Genomic DNA, 15,695 nt, shown 5'->3' on the forward strand with positions numbered 1-15,695 from the left:
TAATTGTATTATTACAATATTAGTTATAAAAAGAGGTAAAGTTTGTAACTTTATTTGTAGGAAGTAATCTCTGGAACTACTGAAGCGATTTTGAAAATTCTTTCATCAAAAGAAAGCTACAATGGTTATTTTATATTTTGAGCACCCGTGCGAAGCCGAGATGGGTCGCTAGTTAATTCTAATCTTATACCTAAGTTCCCAGAATCGTACCTAATACCTAATGTTAGTTGTGTTAAAATAACTTTTTTCCCCTCGGACAGACGTTATGAACAAACTTTTACAATAATTTGGTTTCGTATAACATCGATTATTAATCTTTTAATCCTCACTGGAAACAAAAAATATTACAAACATTTCCAATAATTAATTTATCTAATCTTATAAAGGTTCCAAAAAAATATACTTACAGGAAAATAATTACCGAAAAGCAATAGTTTGTTACCATGGTGTAATAGTACATTACATTCCAGGCCTGAAATATAGCGATTACTGGCCGAGCACTATATCGGAAGGCCGAGGCGAAGCCGAGGACTTCCGATGTGATTTTAAACTAAACGAGGTTGGTAATCGCTAATTTCGGCCGAGAATTCATAAATGACGTGGAAGCAACCAGCTGAGCTTTCAGTTACCCACAAGATGGTATAGCTGTATTGTTATTGTAACTTTTTACAATTTGAAAAGAGCAACTATTGAGTTTCTTGCTTACTCTTCTCAGTAGAGTGTGCATGCCGAACCGGTGGTAAAGTAAGACGTAGCACAAGTTGTCTTAACATAAAATAAATAAATTTTGATGATGATTTTTGATTTTCTATATTCGCCAGGCGTAGGCTTCTACGGACGTAGCAAAGCGTAGGTACCTTAATTGTTTGTGGACGTCATGAATTCGGATTCTGAAGAACTGTAACTTATTGCGCCGGATGTATTATATTATGTTGCCATACAACTATTATTGTCATTGTATTACAATAGGGTATTGTACTGTAGTAATAAAATGACGATGACGTGTTTTTTGTATAGCGGTAGTTTATGGGGCTAGAATTCTTTGGTAAAGAGAATAATTTAAAAAAACATGATTTTTATTAACGTCACATTGTACGCAAATCGATTAATGACGTCACATGGCCAATGACATTCTAATTAGAATGTCATTGCACATGGCATAAACGACAAATGTTTTTCAATTTTTTAACATAAAAATATTTTCCCGCAGAAAATAGTATATTATTATGTTAAAAAACTTTTAAAAAAATTGTCGTTTACGGATTGTGACATCATTATTCACTACACTACTTCGATACATCGTGACGTTCATGTTGAAAATAAATAAAAATCATGATTTTTTTTAATAATTCTCTTTAATAATGAATTCTAGGCCCTATAAACTACCGCTATACAAAAAATCACTTCATTTTATTACTACAGCTACAGTCCAAGACCCTATTGGCAGGACGTACAATGTCTGTCATTACATGTTCTGAGTCCTAACTGGCATCATTAGCGTCCAAACTACATAATTTTTACAGCAGCGATCTGACCGCACGCGGCATGACTCGCAAAATACGCCTTCAGAGGCGTTACTTTTAACAGTTAAAATGTATGAAATTAGGCTTGACTCATCATTAGGTACATACGTGTTATAATTCCACGATCGATACATAACACAAACAAATAAATAGCAAAAGGTTGTGAAATATAAAACGTTATACTCGAAGAGCAGGCGTTAAACACTAAGACTAACTCACACACTAATACAAAATAACAATCAATCAATACTTAGTTTTAGTTTAAGGAGTAGATTGCTCCGACATCGATGTTTTTAATTTTTAGGTGTACATAAAAACTATCGACCGCCCATAACTTCATTTCCTACCTTTGCCTTCCCTTCCCCCTTAGCAACCTTTTTTCCGCTAGTAAAAATTCAATTACGCATCCCGTGACAAGAGCGAGTATGTGGGGACTCATTGGAGTAAGACTCTGGCACACCCACAAAAAAAATCCAGCGATACCGTCCGCGTCAAGTATAAGGCGTCTCAGGATCCCGGGTATCAGATGCGTATGCGTAATGTCTCCTTCTTCTCCCCCATCGTCTTCTGCAGAGCGGGTGGGCGTCAGCGTCCAGCTCTCGCTCCCACTCCGCGGCCTCCTTCAGTGTTATGACAGATTCACAGAATTAAGGAAGCCATTACGCTCCAACTCATCTCACTATCGATCATTACGTCAATCTTGTTCGACAGCGAGAGGTTTCCTCTTAGACTGGACGACAAGGTTGTCTACATTAAAAAGGAACCTCTGTGCAGCTTTCTAGATTTGCCAAGGATTTTGGCTGGTCTTTAATGGGCAGCGCGTCGTGATTTTTGAAGTGAAAACTTCCGTTAGGCATGTTGAGCGATTTTGGGATGGGTGAAAACTTCAAGGTTGCGTCATTGACATGCTAATATAGTGCTCGCAGTACTGATAGATGTAAAAACTAAACTCATGTTACTGGTTCTACAGTGAATACCTACTTATTTGAAAAGCCAAAAAAACTACTCATATTTTACATTGATTGTTGGCAGTCCCCGCAGTCCCCATTAACTGTCATTTAAAAAAATTACATCTATTAAATAAAACTACCTATATCTTTTATCTTTACGATTGGTCTGCAAAATGGGTAGCCTAGTTTGAGCTTTGAAATTCAAGTGATCCTATTATTAGGGATCACACACAAAAAATATATGCTTTGCTTCTTTGATTAGGAAATACTTGTAAATCAGTAAAAATGATATGTCCTTTGAATAACTTTATTGTAAAAAAAATCTGTTACTCATCGCCTGTAGCTTATTGTTAACATCCATTGTTGGTAGTTTATTGATTATTAATGATCCAGTTGCTGAAGCGGGAAACGCGAGCGTTGACGCCAGGGAAGCGAGGACGTGCACATTCGTGGCCCCAGGAGCAAACACCGACGATGACTCTGTTGTGGAACAGGGGACCACCAGAGTCTCCTTGGCACTGGTCGCGACCTCCGACATCAAGCCATCCAGAGCACAACATGTTGTCGGTGATAGTGAGACGTAACTCATTATATCTTTGCCTGCATACTGCCTGATTGACGACCCAGATTTGAACATGGCGAAGACTTTCAGATGCTGGGCCATTGAACTGAAACATTTTAGATAAAAGTGCAGTTCTCTAATACCTGCTAAAACATCAAACATCTAATCAGCCTGGCTTCTGTCAGTCCGTAACATATTTTATATTGCAGTTGAATAGTATTTAGCAGCTGTTTTACAAAACCAGCAGTTATTTGCAATACAGCTGCATTATGATAAATATATTTAAGTATATAAGTTAAGTACTTAATTACTGAACTTTTACACGCAGGATTGTATCCTCACGGGATGCTTAAAAACTAAATATATACACGCCGTTTGAATTGCGGGCATAAATAGAGATGGCTTGCATCCCGGGAACGGATACAGGCTACTTTATATCCCGGAAAATATATATTATAAAAAAGCGTAACTTAGTACCTAAACTTAACTTACGCTAGTGCGCCCCCATCCAATAGCCCAGACAGGTTGGTTATCAGCTAGGTGGTAGTTGGCACCAGCAATACTGCCTGCGCGTACATTGTTGTTCATGGAAAAAGCTCTCGACACATGAAGTACTGCAATGTCGTTATCGGTGGTGCGAGAATTGTACTGTGGATGATTGATGATCCTACTAAGGTCGTGGACCACACCACCACTGTTGGCTTGACTGGAGCCGGCACGAACTCGCCAGCGGTTGGCTGGGTCACCGCTGAAAACGATTTAGTTCACGTTAGGGCTTTTAGGGATATTAGATTTGGTAAGTCGATATGGATTGGATGGGTTATTATTATATTACCGATTTTTTTTACCGATTTATTATTATATTAATGATTTTTTTTTAATAGATATAGCGAGCAAACGAGCAGGCGGGTCACCTGATGTTAAGTGATTACCGCCGCCCATGAACATTTGCAGCACCAAAGGAGCCGCCGATGCGTTGCCGGCCTTTTAGGAATTTGTTGGTCCGCCCCTTGAATTACCCCATGTTATAATCTAGTGGGAACACCGCCGATGGGAGTTGGTTCCACAGTTCGCACGTGCGAGGAAAGAATGATTTAGTTTAAATTAGAATTTTTAGGTATCTTAGATGTCATAATTAGATTGGATATCCATGCCGTTTTGAGAGTGTGAATCAATTGATACAGATACGAAATGAAGTGTTTCAAATATCCGATAGTTTCGGATAGTTTAAGTCTTAGATATTGGACTTTATGAACAAAATCTATCAAACCAAAATGCAAGCAGTGTTCATTCGAAGCAATAAAATTATAATGGATTCGGTTATGTTCGGTTATGTATTTTTTGGGATATTCAATAGTTGGGTTGCGATTATGGATCACAAGATCTTTAGTTTACATCAGACTGACTGACAAATTGGACAACTCAGTATGTGTATACGGATGTACAGCTAAACCACTGCTGGGTCTAAAAACTTGAGAATTTCCCGGATATAGCCTAACAGTAATATCGTGAAATAAATTTTGATTTACAGTCCGTTCACTATAACTTTTCCCCTGACGTTATATTGGCACCATTGCAAATCGCACAATAATAAACCCTAAGCTCTAAAGAATAAAGCAAACAATGCAATGGTGCCAACATGACGGCAGGGGAAAAGTTATAGTGAACGGACTGTAGATGTTATATTACATGGTGCAATGAGCAGCAGTAAGGACACTTCTGTTGTTTAAGATGGCTCCACCGCAGGCCTGTCTGTGATTTGCCCCAGTTCTGGAGAACAGCAAGGCGACACCCATAGGATAGTTACCGATGGTTGTGACCGAACCTCCAACAATTCTTTCAGGTGTGGGAGACGCTTAAACAAAATACACTTGTATAATTATAAAAAATAAAATGACATAGACAGGATCAGTTCTCTGGCCATAGTGTTACTTTTCAACTCTCAGCATTTCCAATGTAACTTAATTTATTATTACTTTGTAACTACAATTTTTGGTACATGAATAATAAAAATAAATAAATAAATAATGACTGTTAAGGTTTCAACTGGTAAACCGTGCTTGATGATTTCATTGTGCTTGGGCCGCACGATGTTGTGAATTTGACAATTCTGTTCTTTGCAGAATCGGAACTTGGTGTCACTTTTACGTAAAACATTTCATTTTGCAATTACATAAATATGAATTTTTCTTAAGAACCTCAGACCCTTATGTAGAATTTCGTTCTTTTAGTTGACTTGTATACGGAAGGATCTGGGAACCCACTGTATCATAATTAAAAAAATCTTCTAATATTAGGTACCTATGTGGTTAATGGAATATGTGGTCACGACCGGCAGCAATGAGGAATACAACGCAGAGAGAGAGAAAGAAACGACTTTTCATCCCAAATATACTTATCATTCCATACTAGTCCATACTTGTAGTATTATAGATCGAAAGTGTGTCTGTCTATCTGCTCGCTTTTCACGGCCCATCCATTCAACCGATTTGTACGAAATTTGGTACCCGGTTTGGGTCCCGGGAAAAGACATAATACGGTACTTTTTATCCCAGAAACTCAAAGAGTTCCCACGGAACTAAACACGTGAGTCAAGCCGTGTGTGAGATAAGTAAAAAGTAAAAACTAAAAAGACATAATCTATAATCTAATTTTTAATAATAAAACTCCAAAAAGTTTGAAAAAATTAACATACCTGCTACTGCAGCTAACCCTAAGGCCAGTAGAAGAGAAGTGGCACCCATCTTTACCTACTTTGCGAGCAAGAGTGATGATCGTTATATTGATCAGTGGTTTTATATACTTATTCTCGAACTTGAAACAGATTATTTTTATTTTGCACCTTAGATAATTAATCCTCGTATAGTAAATCATTCAATTATCCACTTGTATCATACTTATCCGGTGGTATAATGATAACATTATCATCTTGCTAACGATAATGCACATACACTTTCAAATAGCCAGAATATTATATAATCCATACTAATATCCATACTAATATTATAAATGCGAAAGTGTGTCTGTCTGTCTGTCTGTCTGTCCGTCTGTCTGTCTGTCTGTCTGCTAGCCTTTCACGGCCCATCCGTTCAACCGATTTTGACGAAATTTTGTACAGCGATAGCTTGCATGCCGGGGAAGGACATATGCTTTTTATCCCGGAAAATCGAGTTCCCACGGGATTTGTAAAAACCTAAATCTACGCGGTCGAAGTCGCGGGCATCATCTAGTTTATTATATAATTCATCAACATACGGTCTTGGTCTAAAGTCCGGGGTTCAAAGTTTGAACCTGGACAAGCAACTACCTACAACTTTTCGGAGTTATACCTAGTAGTAGGGGAGCCCAAGAGGCTAAATAGGGATTTACTCGAGCGTCGTGGGGACCTATTGGGTTGTGAAGATTAGGTGCTAAGAAGACAAAAAGGTTATATGATGTATACCCTTTCACTGGTGGGGAGAGCGTGTAGGTACATGTTTACAAAAATGTAAAAAAAATTGTCACAAAGAAATACTCGAGCGCTTCGAATATTTACTAGTGTATGCGCTCCTTGTGTTTCTGTTATCGGAAAAATATTAATCTGCCGTTTTGCATGGTGGAAGTGGCCGTACGAAGGGATAGAAGGGGGCGCTCACTCTTAGGCTGCATCATCACTTACCACCAGGTCTAATTGCAGTCAAGCGTGAGTCTTTAAATTTAAGGAAAAGAGAAAAAAAATAGAACCGTAAATATTTATCGAGCCGGTCAGATATTAAGAAGGGATGTTAAGTGAATCCTCGAGTAGCTCTTATATAAAAGACTGACGATTTGGACGAAACCAAAAGTCATGGCCGATGCTTGAAACTTTGTTACTCTCTTCCTTAATGTCACGCTCAAATCGTCACATTATTGAAATGCACATTTTTCTGTATCTAAATAATCTTGCCTTAATCTGACGCGCTCGAGTAAATTCCAAAATCCCCGCTTGGACTCCCCTACCATAGTGTGGTTTAAGCAATCTTTGGTCCGCGACATGTTGAGATGCACCCGCGCTCGCCCGCACCCGGTTAGCGCGGGGGCTGTGCGAGTGTGCGGGGTGTATCCTACCCGATTGCCATCTCGACCTGTCGCGTACTATATATATACTTAAAATAAAACCACGATACGATTTCTGTACATTACATAATTTGAAAATTTTAATAGGAGGAAGCATTACTATCGATATTCCTTGATCAATATTTTTTTTAAAATTGTCTGCCTGCCTGTCTGTCTGAGCATGCTTCACACTGAAACTAATGCATGGATTTAAACGCATATTGACATTCGTATAGCTAATATAGTTCTTATCCCAAAGAACAATAGGGTTCGTTCGGAATACGGTACGAAAATTTTTGTCGATGTTACTTACTGCATAAGTCCATTAAATCTTAACCGAGTTTGACAATTGGGTATTTTTTTTAAATTATCAATCTTTTTTCAAAACATCTATATACATAAGACGCACATAACTCCGAACAGTTAGAGGTGCGTGCCCGGGGTCGAACCCCCGACCTCCGATTACGAGGCGGACGTCCTAACCACTAGGCTATCACAAATTATATTATTGCACACAGCTTAGTATTTATATTGTAGCTAATTTTATTTAGTCATGTGTTATAAAGGATTTATAAACGCTAATTCCGACAATATACCTACCTATACTTACCTGATGTGGATATATTTATGATAGCGGATTGTCTTAAAAATGGTATTTGGTTGAATGCAGCTGAAGTTCAATGTGCTAAAGTCAAGGTAAGTTATCCTAGCTATTCAAAGGGGGAACGCTGCAGTATTTTCGGAACCTTGCCTAAAGGGACTCCTTTTAATAATATATTTTAGTTATAATATTATATTTTTTAAGGTTTTAGTTTTAGTTTAAATTATTAATTAATTAACTTTTAATTTTTTAATATTTTAATATAATATTTCTTATCATTGCTTAAATAATATTATTTGCAACATGTATTGACGGTTGACCTATTATTGTTTTACTACATTAATTAATGCCAGAATATCTTGTATGTGTACTTACAGGTAAGTTTATCAAAAAATAATATTGTAAGTTAAAATATTAAATGACCTATTCTTTCTTAAATATTAATCAATTAATTTTTAGAGTACCTATCAATATTATACTGACAATAATAGGAAGATTTGATTGATTTAAAGTCAAAACACTGTATCAGGTATTAGATCAGGGCAGCTACCTACCATTTTAGGCGAATAGGCGATAAATTCTTAACAGTATACGAATGTTCGGAAAATGTAGTTAATAGTGTAAGTTATTAAGGAAAAATCGACCTGCGACTGAGTAAAAGTCCCGGAAGGTGATTTTTTGCGATTTTCGGCTAAACTATGCATCCTATCGAAAAAAAAATGCAAGAGTAATAGATAATAAAAAATTCTAAATTTAAAACATTATTTATATTATTAACCCCGTTGGGGCACAGCAATTTTTGTAGGTGACGGCGTTTATTAATCGTCAAGTAAATAGTCATTAATTTTGTTTGGTTAGGAATTGTTTTAATGCATCGATGAACGCTATATTATTCTCAAATTTTTTGATATGGTCTGGTATTTTATTATAAATTTTCGAGCACATGGAGTTCGGACCTGTACTGTGTATTTTTAGTTTAGAGCTATTACGTACATTATCGACAATAACCTCAAAATTATCGTGAAAAATGCAAAAACCCGTCTTTTTTGTTTTCAATTTATAACTATCGCTAGCAATTTTATAATTTCATGAAAATCGGCGAAAATGCTTGTCTTTTGTATTTAAAAGAATCTTAAATTTTTTTAAAGCAGTATATTTAATTTTCAACGTTTTATGAAGAAAATTTTAATAAAATTAGGTCATTTTCAATCGAATAATTTAGTTAGCTGGTAAAGTTTACAGTGCTCAATTTTTTCGTTAAAACCTTAACTTTAATATAGAATTAAAACATAATATTATTTAGAAACATGAATATCGTTAGCTAGCTAGTAAAGTTCAAATATCGAAATTTTCGATACTTGAACTTTACCAGTGCCTAATTTTTTCGTTAAAACCTGAACTTTAATATAGAATTAAAACATAATATTATTTAGAAACAAAAATATCTTTAAAAACGGATAACCGAAAAAACTACTTTTTAATAATCGATTTTTAAATAAACGTAATTGAATTCATAAATAGCAGTAATTCTCATGCAATACTATTATAATGAAGTAGCTTATGCGCGCGACTTAGTCAACATAAATTTCAACTCCCCATTTTACTGCCTTAGGGGTTGAATTTTCAAAAATCCCTTCTTAGCGGATGCCTACGTCATAATAGCTATCTGCATGCCAAATTTCAGCCCAATCCGTCCAGTAGTCTCAGCTGTGCGTAGATAGATCAGTCACTCAGTCAGTCAGTCAGGACTCTGAATTTAATATATGTTACGGGCTACTTGATTAACTGGGCATTATTAATAAGGACCGGTCATTATTAATAATGCCCAAGAGTGATGGGCAAAGTGATTAATTTATCACTTTGATTATTAATAATGCCCGACGGCCCGTGGTCCATGTAATAAGTCATGTTTGAGATAGCTTGATAATTAATTCCCAAAAAGGTTTCAAAAACTAATCAAATCACAAACGTCGTATTCCGCAAACATATCATTTTACAAAAAAAAATTGACAAACATTCTATTAACAAATGTTTTACTTTGCAAAAGTGATGAACACTACCACGACAGAGGCCAGGTCGACGGAGCCGGGCGCTTTGCGGGGCTCCTTTTTCTGGGTGGTTTAAAAAGAAATAACCACGAAGGGGATGGCGGGGTTAAGTTTATTTTAATTTATTTTTATAAATAAGTTAATGTTATAAAAATACGTTTGATAAATGCTTATCTCATATTATTATTGTGTTAATTTTTTCACAAATGGTACGAAAAGTAGAGTATTTTCCTCGGTGATAAAGCTGTCTTAGGCTTGGGTGAACTTAAATCCCTTGCTTCGCTCGTGATTTAAGTTTTTGACACCCTCGCTACGCTCGGGAGTAAGCATCCAGTGCTTCGTTACGCTCGCGATTTAAATCGTCACCAGCGACAGAATACACTGCTTTATCCCCTTGGTTAATAATCTACTATTAAATACTTTTGAAATAAAAAAACCGACCAACGCCTTTGGCTTATTTTCAACATGCTAATGTTAATAGTGCTCGCAGTACCGATAGATGTAAAAACTAAACTCATGTTAGTGATTCTACAATTAATACTTATTTGAAAAGCCAAAAAAAATACTCATATTTTACATTGATTGTTGGCAGTCCCCATTAACTGTAATTTTTTTTAAATATATAATATTTAAATCATTTAAAAAAAACTACCTTTGTCTTTTATCTTTATGATTTATCTGCAAAATGGGTAGAAATAAATAAATTAGTAAATTAAAAATGATATGTCCTTTGAATTATTTTATTGTAAAAAAAATCTATTAATCATCGCCTGTAGCTTATTTTTAACATCTATTATTGGTAGTTTATTGATTATTACGGATCCAGTTGGAGAAGCGGGAAACGCGAGCGTTAACGCCAGGGAAGCGAGGACGTGCACATTCGTGGCCCCAGGAGCAAACACCGACGATGACTCTGTTGTGGAACAGAGGGCCGCCAGAGTCTCCTTGGCACTGGTCGCGACCTCCGACATCAAGCCAGCCAGAGCACAACATGTTGTCGGTGATAGTGAGACGTAACTCATTGTATCTTTGCCTGCATACTGCCTGATTCACGACCCAGATTTGAACGTGGCGAAGATCTTCAGATGCTGCGCCACCGAACTGAAACATTTAAAATAAAAGTGTTCTCTAATACCTGCTAAAATATTACCACGAACACCTGCCGCCGGGACCCTGGAGTGCCTGCGGACCCCCTTCTATTGCGTTCAGGCCAGTGCCCTATTCCATATAAAGCTCAGTACTGCAGTGTGGTGCGGTGGGAAAGTTGAATTAAAACTTCGACGATCCACGACCTGGTCTTTCATTTATCTACCTATGACGGCCTACCCCGTCACAATATCCAATCAGCATGGCCAGGGCTCAGCCTGGATAGCATATATGTCGCACTTGAGTAATATAATCAGCTGTTTTACAAAACCAGCAGTTATTTCGCAAAACAGCTGCATTATGGTTAATATATTTACATATTTTATCCCAACAGAGTATTTAAAAAACTAAATACACGCCGATAAAATTGCGGATATAGGCTACTTTTTATCCCGGAAAATTAAAAAGTTGCCACGGGTTTATTAAAAACTAAAACTTACGCGGAGGATGTCGCGGGCATCAACTAGTGTAATCATAAAAGGGTGGTATTAAACTTAACTTACACTAGTGCGTCCCCATCCAATAGCCCAGACAGGTTGGTTATCAGCTAAGTTGTAGTTGGCACCAGCAATACTGCCTGCGCGTACATTGTTGTTCATGGAGAAAGCACTCGACACATGAAGTACTGCAACGTCGTTATCGGTGGTGCGAGAATTGTAGTTAGGATGGTTGATGATCCTGCTAAGGGTGTGGACCACACCACCACTGTTAGCTCTGCTGGAGCCTACACGACCTCTCCAGCGGTTGGCTGGGTCACCGCTGAAAACGATTTAGTTCACGTTAGGGCTTTTAGGGATATTAGATTTGGTAAGTCGATATGGATTGGATGGGTTATTATTATATTACCGGCTATAGATACGGATATGAAATTATTTCATATATCCGATAGGCAGTTTCAGTTATGGATATTGGCCTTTATGAATCTAATCTAATATAACAAAAGTAAACAGAAATCATTCGAAACAAATACGAACTTAAATATCAAATAGTTGACATTCTCTACGTTGACATATTTTGTTAAACCGAAGACACAGTTCACTCGCCGAAGTACTTTCGGCTCGATTCGGTTATTTCGGTTGTGGTACGAAATTATTTGAATACTAGCTTATGCTCGCGACTACGTCAGCGTGGACTACACAAATTTCAAACTCCTATTTTACCCTCTTAGGGTCACAATTTACAAATTTACAAAAATTTACAAAATTTCTTTAACAATTTACAAAAATTCTTTCTTAGCGGACTCCTACGTCATAATAGCTATCTGCATGCCAAATTTCAGCCCGATCCGTGCTGTGCGTTGATAGATCAGTCAGTCAGTCAGTCCTTTTCCTTTTATATATTTAGACTATTATCGTTCATTTGGTAATCTACTGTATATTCACAATAACATCATGATATAAATTGTAATTTAGATATTATATTACATGGTGCAGTGAGCAGCAGTAAGGATAGCTCTGTTGTTAATGATGGCGCCACCGCAGGCCTGTCTGAATGTTCCCGTTGGAGACCAGGAGTACAACAAGGCGACGCCCATAGGATAGTTACCGATGGTTGTGATCGAGCCTCCAACAATCCTTTCGGGTGTGGGAGACGCTGTGAAACAGAATACATTTAGGTATATAAAACTAGCTTATGCTCGCGACTTTGTCGGCGTGGATTACACAAATTTCAAACCCCTATTTCAACCCCTTAGGGGTCGAATTTTCAAAAAACCTTTCTTAGCGGATGCCTACGTATAAAAGCCTGAATAGCTATCTGGATGCCAAATTTCAGCCCGATCCGTCCAGTAGTTTGAGCTATACGTTGATAGATCAGTCAGTCAGTCACCTTTTCCTTTTATATATTAAGATTAATATTAATAGATAAACTAGATAATTGATGCCATCTCCTGGCTCCATCATTAGACCATCTCCATGGTACTATATTATTGCATTGTCAGCGAAGCTATTTTATTAATATAGTGCTAGTCTACCAATCTGCACATGGCCAGCGTGATAGAATAATATGGCGAAACCTTTCTCACTCTGAGAGGAGACCTGTGCTCTGAAGTGAGACGGCGATGGGTTGATAATGATGATGATCTATCACTTGCTATATTTAACCACATACCTACTAGCACGGTAAGTTAAAGGCTTGTAAGTTGTACTATATAAAAACGTGTAAGTAAAGTATAGAAATGTCAAATCATCAACATGCGCAATGATTGAGCATAATCAGTACCTACTGTGTCAGTACGGCTCACCTCTATTGCGGTTCATACAAAACTTTGTCAATGAAAAAGTCTCAATGTGAAGAGTTCCCACACTGATTGTTCTTGGACTATATGACGTTGTGCTTTGACAACTCCAATTTCTGCACATTCAAGTTATGAGCAGATTACACCTACCGAGTAGTGAAGCGAGACAGTAAACTGTCACTCGCCCGAGACAGTGCTGTGGCTGAGAAATTGCGGCGAAATTGCACTCGTTAAGTGTTTATACCAACCGAGTACTCGGCCGAGGACACTGACTCGCCACTGTACTCGGTAGGTGTAATCTGCCCATAAGTATAGTCCACGACAGGTTGAGATGGAAATCGGGGTATGCCCCGCACACCCGCACATCACCCGCGCTCGCCCGCATCGGATTAGCGCGGGGGCTGTGCAGGTGTGCATTTTCTTCTCGATTGCCATCTCCTGCACCTATCGTGTACTATATCTTTATCTTTACATACTATAAAATAAAGTCGCTTCCCGCGTCTGTATCATGTATGTATTAACGCGTAGATCTTTTAAACTACGCAACGGATTTTAATGCGGGTTTCACCAATAGATAGAGTGATTCAAGAGGAAGGTTTATAGCTATAGTTTAATTCTCAAAAAATTAGAGATCCCTAGAGAAATTGAAATAATGTGAATTAGGTCGGGAAAAAATCCTCTCATTTGAGAGTTTCCGAGGCAATGACACCTCAATGACACCACATTAGTATCTACGTTGCACCCATGCAAAGCCGGGGCGGGTCGCTAGTATACTTATATTTTTACTCACAGTAACGAATTTTTAATCCTTAAATTTTTTGATAGGAAAAGTACCTACAAAAAGACAAAGAAAGGGATAGTAAAAATTAACATACCTGCTACTGCAGCTAACCCTAAGGCCAGTAGAAGAGAAGTGGCACCCATCTTTACCTACTTTGCGAGCAAGAGTGATGATGATCATATATTGATCAGTGGTTTTATATATTCCCAAACTAGAACTAGTATTTTTTAATCGTAGATTATTAATCCTGTAGTAAATCATTAAATTATCTATTTATATCGTACCTACTTCTCGAAATCCTGTAGTGTGTTGATAATAATATTATTATCAGCTTGCTAACGGTGATGTTATGCTAACAATGATTATTCGCACATCGAGTAGCCAGGATAATCCATTAACAACTTGTTCTTTGTACGGCCTTGTACACAAAGTTGCCATCCGTCCGGGTTTCCCCGGATTTGTCCTAGTTGTTTGTCCGGGAAGCGTCCGGGCGGGGTTAGGCCGTATTGTGTAGATTTCAAATTTTCACGCGCTGAAATACTAAAAAAAAAGTATATAGTATGAGAAGTTTAAGAAAATTGTTTTTGTTTCTTGAATTATAAGAGAAAATGACTTTATATATAATATCTGTCCCGGCTTTATTCACGTGTTTAGTCGACGTCAGATATTATACACAATGGAAATCACTCACGATAGTTTAAACGCTTCTTCTTCTTCTTTTCGAGTCGACGGTCACCTCAAACACGGGCAGCCCAAAAAGCCGCTACCGCGATTGCTCGGTCGGTAGCGTTGTACAGCTCCTCGTACGTGTGTGTGTTTTATTTTTAAACAACACGCAATCCCAAAGGTATTTTTCTTTATAAAATAAATAAATTACAATTTATTAATTTAATTTGTAAAGATTAAAAAATGGACCGCGTGTTACGGCGATTACGCACTGCACTTCCGAGTTCTATCCGTCATTCGTGAGAATACCAGCGATTATTAGCGACATATTATGTCATAAGCTCATACAAAACAAAAAGGAACGTATTTCTACGGACTCGGGTGAGATGAGTGCGTAACCGCCGTTACGTTCGACACGTGACGTTTTCGAGCTCCTTGTCCAAGTTTATAAATTTTACAGATGGGAACCCTAGTTGTATGACATAATAGGTATGACCCAGAGTCAGTTTCAAAAAATAGCAGCTCTATACTAGGTTTAAATTACTGATTGGTATAATCCTGATAAAGAAACTAGGTACAGCCGAACGATTTCAATGATCACTACCCATATTATAAATCCGAATGTGTGTTTGCCTGTTGGTTAGTCCTTTAATCATGTCGCGACGGAGCATCGGATCAATGTCATTTTTTTACATGGATATATGTACCTATAGTTAAAGATTTGGATAGAAATATCAAAGAGTACCCACCGGATTTTTACTAAATCCACGTGGATAATGTCGTGGGCATCAGCTATATTTTGAAAACTAGCAACTTATGCCCGTGACTTCGTCCGCGTGGACTACACATATTTCAAACCCCTGTTTTACCCCTTTAGGGATTGAATCTTCAAAAATCCTTTCTTAGCAGATGTCTATGTCATAATAACTATCTGCATGCCAAATTTCAGCCCGATCCGTTTTTAGCTGTGCATTGATTGATTAGTCAGTCAGTCAGTCACCATTTATTTTTATATTTTATAGATAGAATAGATTTTACTTAGAGGAAGCAATTTTACTGCGATGAGTGCGAAAAGTCATTTTGCTGTCGAAATAGGGCCCAGAACAGT

The 15,695-nt window shown here is 37.5% G+C and overlaps 3 protein-coding genes across 7 annotated transcripts in view; 1 reads left to right on the plus strand and 2 right to left on the minus strand.

Moving 5' to 3' along the window:
• kcc (solute carrier family 12 member kcc) overlaps positions 1-15,695 on the plus strand; it is a 334,603-nt gene that overhangs the window by 204,550 nt on the left and 114,358 nt on the right. The gene's annotated exons all lie outside the window — the stretch shown is intronic.
• On the minus strand, positions 2,828-5,785 carry LOC138403118 (trypsin, alkaline A-like). Its single transcript, XM_069502352.1, has 4 exons — positions 5,731-5,785; positions 4,725-4,890; positions 3,528-3,783; positions 2,828-3,141 (listed from the first exon to the last, which is right to left on the minus strand). Exons 1-4 carry the CDS (start codon positions 5,777-5,779, stop codon positions 2,845-2,847), a joined length of 768 nt encoding a protein of 255 aa, XP_069358453.1. The 5' UTR covers positions 5,780-5,785; the 3' UTR covers positions 2,828-2,844.
• Positions 10,350-14,289, minus strand: LOC117995353 (trypsin CFT-1-like). 2 transcript variants are annotated; one of them, XM_069505639.1, is made up of 4 exons: positions 14,206-14,289; positions 12,329-12,497; positions 11,408-11,663; positions 10,350-10,859 (listed from the first exon to the last, which is right to left on the minus strand). In XM_069505639.1, the coding sequence occupies exons 2-4, from the start codon at positions 12,436-12,438 to the stop codon at positions 10,563-10,565; spliced, it is 663 nt and encodes a 220-aa protein (XP_069361740.1). In that variant the 5' UTR covers positions 12,439-12,497; positions 14,206-14,289; the 3' UTR covers positions 10,350-10,562. The 2 variants fall into 2 exon arrangements, with proteins under 2 accessions (XP_069361740.1, XP_034839259.1); XM_034983368.2 differs by lacking the exon at positions 14,206-14,289 and adding an exon at positions 14,016-14,079.

The sequence above is a fragment of the Maniola hyperantus genome, chromosome 2, assembly GCF_902806685.2.
Source record: "Maniola hyperantus chromosome 2, iAphHyp1.2, whole genome shotgun sequence".
In the NCBI taxonomy this organism is placed as follows: Eukaryota; Metazoa; Arthropoda; class Insecta; order Lepidoptera; family Nymphalidae; genus Maniola; species Maniola hyperantus.

What these genes read in the sequence shown, in the direction of transcription:
- LOC138403118 (XM_069502352.1), bottom strand. Translation starts at nt 5,779, where the DNA reads ATGGGTGCCACTTCTCTTCTACTGGCCTTAGGGTTAGCTGCAGTAGCA. An exon ending in AGGGTTAGCTGCAGTAGCAG is followed by an intron (nt 4,891 to 5,730) that starts GTATGTTAATTT and finishes ATTTTGTTTAAG; the next exon opens with CGTCTCCCACACCTGAAAGA. An exon ending in ACTGCTGCTCATTGCACCAT is followed by an intron (nt 3,784 to 4,724) that starts GTAATATAACAT and finishes AATCGTTTTCAG; the next exon opens with CGGTGACCCAGCCAACCGCT.
- LOC117995353 (XM_034983368.2), bottom strand. Translation starts at nt 14,064, where the DNA reads ATGGGTGCCACTTCTCTTCTACTGGCCTTAGGGTTAGCTGCAGTAGCA. An exon ending in AGGGTTAGCTGCAGTAGCAG is followed by an intron (nt 12,498 to 14,015) that starts GTATGTTAATTT and finishes TCTGTTTCACAG; the next exon opens with CGTCTCCCACACCCGAAAGG. An exon ending in ACTGCTGCTCACTGCACCAT is followed by an intron (nt 11,664 to 12,328) that starts GTAATATAATAT and finishes AATCGTTTTCAG; the next exon opens with CGGTGACCCAGCCAACCGCT.